Source organism: Anastrepha ludens, chromosome 6 (genome assembly GCF_028408465.1).
Source record: "Anastrepha ludens isolate Willacy chromosome 6, idAnaLude1.1, whole genome shotgun sequence".
In the NCBI taxonomy this organism is placed as follows: domain Eukaryota; kingdom Metazoa; phylum Arthropoda; class Insecta; order Diptera; family Tephritidae; genus Anastrepha; species Anastrepha ludens.
In genome coordinates, this window is record NC_071502.1 from 43,741,521 (window position 1) to 43,747,745 (window position 6,225).

General features: G+C 35.3%; 2 protein-coding genes across 2 annotated transcripts; one reads left to right on the plus strand and one right to left on the minus strand.

The window, feature by feature from the left end:
• The first annotated feature begins 154 nt into the window (after positions 1–154).
• On the plus strand, positions 155–1,931 carry LOC128868741 (mitochondrial ribonuclease P protein 1 homolog). Its single transcript, XM_054111185.1, has 3 exons — positions 155–853; positions 943–1,309; positions 1,371–1,931. Exons 1-3 carry the CDS (start codon positions 243–245, stop codon positions 1,776–1,778), a joined length of 1,386 nt encoding a protein of 461 aa, XP_053967160.1. The 5' UTR covers positions 155–242; the 3' UTR covers positions 1,779–1,931.
• Positions 1,918–3,653, minus strand: LOC128868740 (dynein axonemal assembly factor 3 homolog). The gene is made up of 2 exons (XM_054111184.1): positions 2,755–3,653; positions 1,918–2,683 (listed from the first exon to the last, which is right to left on the minus strand). Exons 1-2 carry the CDS (start codon positions 3,529–3,531, stop codon positions 1,928–1,930), a joined length of 1,533 nt encoding a protein of 510 aa, XP_053967159.1. The 5' UTR covers positions 3,532–3,653; the 3' UTR covers positions 1,918–1,927.
• Between the last annotated feature and the right edge of the window lie 2,572 nt (positions 3,654–6,225).

Consider the following 6,225-nt stretch of genomic DNA (forward strand, 5'->3'; position numbering starts at 1 on the left):
TATATATTTATATTATTATTAATATTATTATTATTATTATAAATTTTCCTTAATTTTTACTGTAGATAAAAAGGGGTTCTTTTTAAGCAACAACAAACTTGTTATTTTATCACAACGCGATTTTTGTTGTAACATTTTGCCTACCTCTGACATTTTCAATCAGCTGTTTTTTCATTATTAGTTTATCGCGGTCTAAATAAGTGCATGGGGTTATAAATGGTTGATATATTTTTTAAATAAAAATGTTAAGAACGCTCCTTTATTCAGTTCCAGCACGTAGTATTCTATGTCCATATCTGCAGTTTCCGCAATCTGTGAGTCACAAACGACTCCCTTCGAATTCACTGTTGTTATCAGTAGTGTCGCGAAATTGTGCGAAAGTAGCCACAGATGAGAGCATTGAAAATGAGCCAAAACCGTCTAGAAAACATAATCCCTTTGCACAGACAAAACTAACATCAAATACAGAAGCCAACATAAAAAATGCACCCTATGCCAGTGAGGAAGAACGCGTCAAACTATTGAAGGTATTGCAGTTGGAATTGGACATTGCGCATCAGGAGGGACGGCGCGTGCCTGCGTTGGAGTCTGTCACAGATGAGAACTGGGCTCACATTCTTACGCTGCCTTCAAAGTCGGCGCGTAACAAATACTATAGCTACTTGTGGCAAATTGAAACGAAAAAAGAGGCTAAGGAGCGAAAAAAGCAGGAACGTGCGTTACAGGTGATTGAGCACAAGCAGGAATTGCGTAAACAGCGCGAAGAAAATCAGCACATCATCTATGGTTTAGGGCACACTTCGTTATTCTTACGCATCTACGACTCGACTATCAACCATTTCCAGAATAACAGGTGATTATGAATTTGGTTTTAGACGTCTAAAATTGCACGTTCTTAACCACCCAACTGAAAGTATTTATTTATGTTTATTCTGATTTCAGATTGACTCGGGCAATGCAGTTTTCACCTAAAATTGTGCTAGACTGCTCATATGATCAACACATGACGCGACGGGAAGCACTGAATGCGGCCAAGCAATTGATGCTGTGCTTCGCCGAGAATCGTGCGCATGACGACCCCTTCGATTTACATTACTGCAACGTAAATTTAAATAGTATATCTACAAAAGCTTTAAACCGTTACATACCCACCATGATGAATCCGGAGTTTCCAATGAATGTACATGAAAAATGTTTTACTGAGCTGTTTCCGAGAGAAAATCTGGTCTATCTGACGCCACACTGCCGTACAGATTTGGTGAAGTACAATCCCGATGACGTGTATATAATTGGTGCAATGGTGGATACAGTGAGTACACAGCAATATTCTAGTTTAAATACATGTTTTTACAAAACACATGGTTTCTTAGGTAAATAACGAACCGCTGTCGCTTGCTAAAGCGAAACGTTTGGGCATACGCATGGCACGACTACCACTCGACCGCTACTTACAGTGGGGTGCGGGCTCTGGCAAGTCACTAACTCTTAATCAAATGGTTAATATTTTATTGGATCTGAAAACTACTAAAGATTGGACACACGCTTTGAGACATGTGCCTCGCCGGAAGGTGATCGACATGGCAGCAGATGCGCTGCGACAAAAGCGTGCTTTGGAAAGGCGCGCTGGCCAACTTAATTTTCGTTTAGATGATACTTTAGACGAACGGGATAGAAACGAACAAGCTTTGCAAAACCCTAAAGTAAGAACGTACAAAAAGAATGCCCAATTCAATTTGGAAACATGGGGCTCCAAAAAGAATAATAGAAATTCGAGCTAGTTTTCTGTTGTAAGTTTTTAGTTTATCAAAATAAACATATGTATTTAATAAGCAGTTGAAAAGTATGTTGGCAAAAAAAAAAAGATTAGAATGTAGTAAGTAGTGATGGCTGTTAAACGTTAATATAATACCGTTAAATTAGCTACGTTTCAAGCACTCGTTTCTTCATTGATCTTCTTATACTTCAAAATACTATTTTTCGAATTCAAGGCATTATAGTTGACCACCGGCGTTAAGTTAATTAGTTTCGCATACACTTTCAATTTATCTTCGAATTTCTTCACGTCATCCTTGCGCGCCAAAGTCAATAATGTGCTCTCTAAAATGAGCAATGCGTTATCCCGGAGCACTTCTGCAAAGTTGCTTTTTAAAAATGGAAAATAATTATGTCCCACAAAAGCCACATCGAAAAATTCGCGCCAGTTTTCATTGGCATCAGCATTTTGCAGCGTAAAAATTTCATCTGCCGAGAGAAAGAAAACCTTGCATTGGTCGACGCTAATCCAAGGCTTGTCGTAACTACGCATTGCATCTACATCACATTCGTTATAGGAGAGACGTTCGCCCATTAACAACTTAACGGAACCATATTTCCGCGAAATTTTAAAATCATGAGTATAAACCGAACGAGTTTGTAACTCGTGGAAATATTCTAACAGATTGCGTTCAGTAATGTCGGTGGCACGATAGTCATTATCGCCGTGTACAGAATTCAGCATTTGCTTATCCACAGTCTTGAGGCCGAAGGTGCAGAAGGGTCCGGTCTGTATATCACCCGCATAACCACGATGCATGTATTTTTCGCCGTTACGTACCAGACCAGCGGCGAGTGTTTTATTCGGTTTGCACTGTTCGTATTCGGGGTAAGTAAAAGCGATGCCAGTCTCACGCCAGTAGCGATATTCCTTAAAAGGAGGTATAGATAATGAAAAAAATATATATATTCTGATATAAATATTAATTTTACACAATCTACCTGTGAGCATATTTGCCCCGCTTCTCTGTCCTTCAATACCATATTTAAATCCCAATCGTAAGCGCCTTCGCGATAGTCATAACGTGTGCCCAACAATTTACGTACTCGTCCAGCCCAATACTCTTGCACATCGAAGGTATACTCCGGTCGACTCAGCAGGAAGTTGAACGCATTCTCTAGTCCATCACGCTCGCGATATCTTAAACCCTCAATATGCAGTTGGGGTGCCAACTTCTGCAGCTCGTCATCGTCGGTGACCAATTTTATCATACTTTTCGCCTTTCCTACCAGATATTGATGTGAAGATGGACGCATCAGCGCATTGCCATATACGTCCATGAAGAGATGAACTTTTCGTAATAAGTGAAAACCTTCTGGATTTTCTAGTGCAATGCCAAGCAGCATCATATTGCGCGCAACAATTTCTATGCATCCATCGAGAACATAGAAGTTAACTCTGCCGCCGTTGTGTTTGTACATTTTGGCCATAGTTTTGATGATATGCCGCGGATCACCGGCCCCAAAAAGTAATATATTAAGCGTTTTAGCTGCAGTTGGCGCATCGCCATCAGCGCTGTCTTCTAGTGTCATCTCTGGCGCACCTTTTTCGACGTCTTCGGATTCCACATTCACATCTGCTTCCATATTTTCTTCCTCCACGTCTATATCTTGCCCCTTTTCGGAGTTATGAGCAGTCTCTGCAAGAGGCTCCTGAATCCTATGCGCATTAAAGTATTCTTGATATAGATCCAGCGCTTCGCTGATGCCCCAAAACATATTCGATTTTTCACCGAGTCACTTAAAGTCGTTATCGTATTTTTTGTTAACTGCTTCACTCTTTGTTTGATTGATTAAATGAATGTTTGTGTGATGTTAGTTTATATTGTTGCTATGGCTTGCTTGGAATGTAGTTAGGAAACATGTTCATATGTGAGTATATATGTATGTATGTATGTAAGTATACATAAATAAATTCATTAATCCAAAAATATTTAGAGATTTTTTGTAGTTATACCAGATGTGCTTCTAATTTGAAAAAATTGGGGATTTGCGTATCCATATAAGCTTCATCCTAGAAATATGCAATGATTCGCAAGTGCATTAATGATAGCGGTGCAGCGAGCGTACAAATTTGATCAAGTATACGTCCAGGCTTACCTCATTTTATAATAAATAACAGTAGAATGAGAAAAGGGAGGGAATGAGAGGGAACGGAACAATTATACAGTCGTGCCTGGATATAGTGCAGTATGTATTGCAAGACCTGTTCACAGTTATCTGGTTAGGTTATAAGTTGGGTTAAAAAATTGTTTTATTTGCCCAAAATACAAATTTGTGCTTATACATAAATGCAAGAGATTATTAAAACAAATACTCGCCTTTTCTGAGAATTTCCTTACATGTATGTATATGCACATCTACTGGCGCTTACAACTTTTTTGGGTGTTTGATTGAGCTCCTTCTACTGTTTGTGGAGCGAGTTTTTATGTTGGGCCACAAATGGAGGGGCCTACAGTTTTATGCCGCCTCCGAAAGGCAAATGGTTTTTTTATGAGGAGATTTTTCATGGGAGTAATACACTCGGAAGGTTGCCAGTGCTTACCGAGGCGTGACTGCTATTACAAAAAACTTTGTTTTATTTCATCAAACTTCTAAATTTTATATATACATATGCACAAACTATAAATTTATAGCAGTTTAATAAAAATCTAAAATTTTATAAAAATTCAATATTTTATAATAACTAAAATTTTATAAAAATTAAAATTAAAAAATCTTCAAATTAAAATTTTTATAAAAATCTTAGATTTAATAAAAATCCAATATTTTATAAAAATTAAAAATTTCATAAAAAAATCCAAATTTAATAAAAATTTAAAATTTCATATAAATTACAAATTTGATGAAAATTCAAGATTTTATACAATAATAACTAAGATTTCATAAAAATTCAAAATTTTATTAAAACTCAAAATTTGATAAAAATTGAAAATTTTATGTCATTTCTCTATTTAAAAAAGTGCAATATTTTATAAAAATTAAAAATTTCATGAAAATTCCAAATTTGATAAAAGTTTTAAATTTCATTAAAATTACAAATTTGATAAAAATTTTAAATTTCATTAAACTTACAAATTTGACAAAAGTCCAATATTTTATAAAAATTTAAAATTTCATAAAAATGACAAATTTGGTAAAAATTCAAGATTTTATAATAACTAAAATTTCATAAATATTCAAAATTTTATTAAAAGCCAAATTTAATACAATAAAAATCCAAAATTTTATAAATATTCAAAATTTTATTAAAACTCAACATTTTATAAAAATTGAAAATTTTATGCCATTTCTCTATTTAAAAAAGTCCAATATTTTATAAAAAGTAAAAATTTCATGAAAATTCCAAATTTGATAAAAATTTAAAATTTCATAAAAATTACAAATTTGATAAAAATCCCATATTTTATAAAAATTGCAATTTCATAAAAGTTCCAAATTTTATGAAATTTTTAAAACTTTATGCCAATTCTAAGCATAATAAAAATTCTCTTTTGGTTTACCTTCTAAGCGTTCATGGCTAAGGCCATTATTACTAATGCGTTGACTATCTCCCCGAGAGCAAGCAGTTTTGATACGCATTGGCAGCCCAGAATATGATGTCTATCTTTAACCCTTGTCGTGTTTAGGGTTCGAAAGCCCAGCAAGACAGTCACATCATCTCTTTCATGTTAGCTGACCCCAATTTAGAGATATAGTATTTCTCCGTTTCGCAGTAAAATATGCTAGTTCCAATTTTCAGTCAAAATAACTAAATATATAACTTAGAACTTAAGCAAAAAAAAGGAGGTCAAAAGGTCACAAAGGGTATTTTCAAATTTTCAAATTTTGAAAGTAGTTCGCAGTTATTACCTAGTGATGCTTTTTCGTTCTACTAGCGCGTTTTAGCGCGACGGCGACGAATAGTATTGCTGCCGCATTCGACAGATCCTAAATCTTTACTGATTTTTATTATAGTTCTGGATTAATCTATTTTTTTGTATTTTAGCCACCCGGTCAAAATTGTTTAAAGTAATTTTTTTCATTAAAAACGCAATTACCAATACAAGTACAATTGTAGTGCCAAGGGTGATCAGATTGGAGGTACTTTTTCCAACTGGGTTTTTTCACAGATCTCGCGTGACTACTGTCAAGCTAAATAAATAATTGTTTTTCAGTATTCATTGACATTTTATCATGGAGAGATTTACGCCTCAACAACGTTTACAAATCGTACCATTGGAGTACGAAAATCGACGCTCTGTGAAATAACATTTGAAAATTCGTATGTTCGAATCTCCGTGGATGAAACACCGAATTGATATGTAAGAGATATGTAAGATTTAGGTTGGCGCACTGCCCAAGGCTGTCGGAGAAAGGAGCTCCCAGTGACCTTAGTTTTCTAGTTGCCAAACCCGGATGTTTACAGAGAAA

What these genes read in the sequence shown, in the direction of transcription:
- LOC128868740 (XM_054111184.1), bottom strand. Translation starts at nt 3,531, where the DNA reads ATGTTTTGGGGCATCAGCGAAGCGCTGGATCTATATCAAGAATACTTT. An exon ending in CGGGGCAAATATGCTCACAG is followed by an intron (nt 2,684 to 2,754) that starts GTAGATTGTGTA and finishes CCTCCTTTTAAG; the next exon opens with GAATATCGCTACTGGCGTGA.
- LOC128868741 (XM_054111185.1), top strand. Translation starts at nt 243, where the DNA reads ATGTTAAGAACGCTCCTTTATTCAGTTCCAGCACGTAGTATTCTATGT. An exon ending in AACCATTTCCAGAATAACAG is followed by an intron (nt 854 to 942) that starts GTGATTATGAAT and finishes TTCTGATTTCAG; the next exon opens with ATTGACTCGGGCAATGCAGT. An exon ending in TTGGTGCAATGGTGGATACA is followed by an intron (nt 1,310 to 1,370) that starts GTGAGTACACAG and finishes ATGGTTTCTTAG; the next exon opens with GTAAATAACGAACCGCTGTC.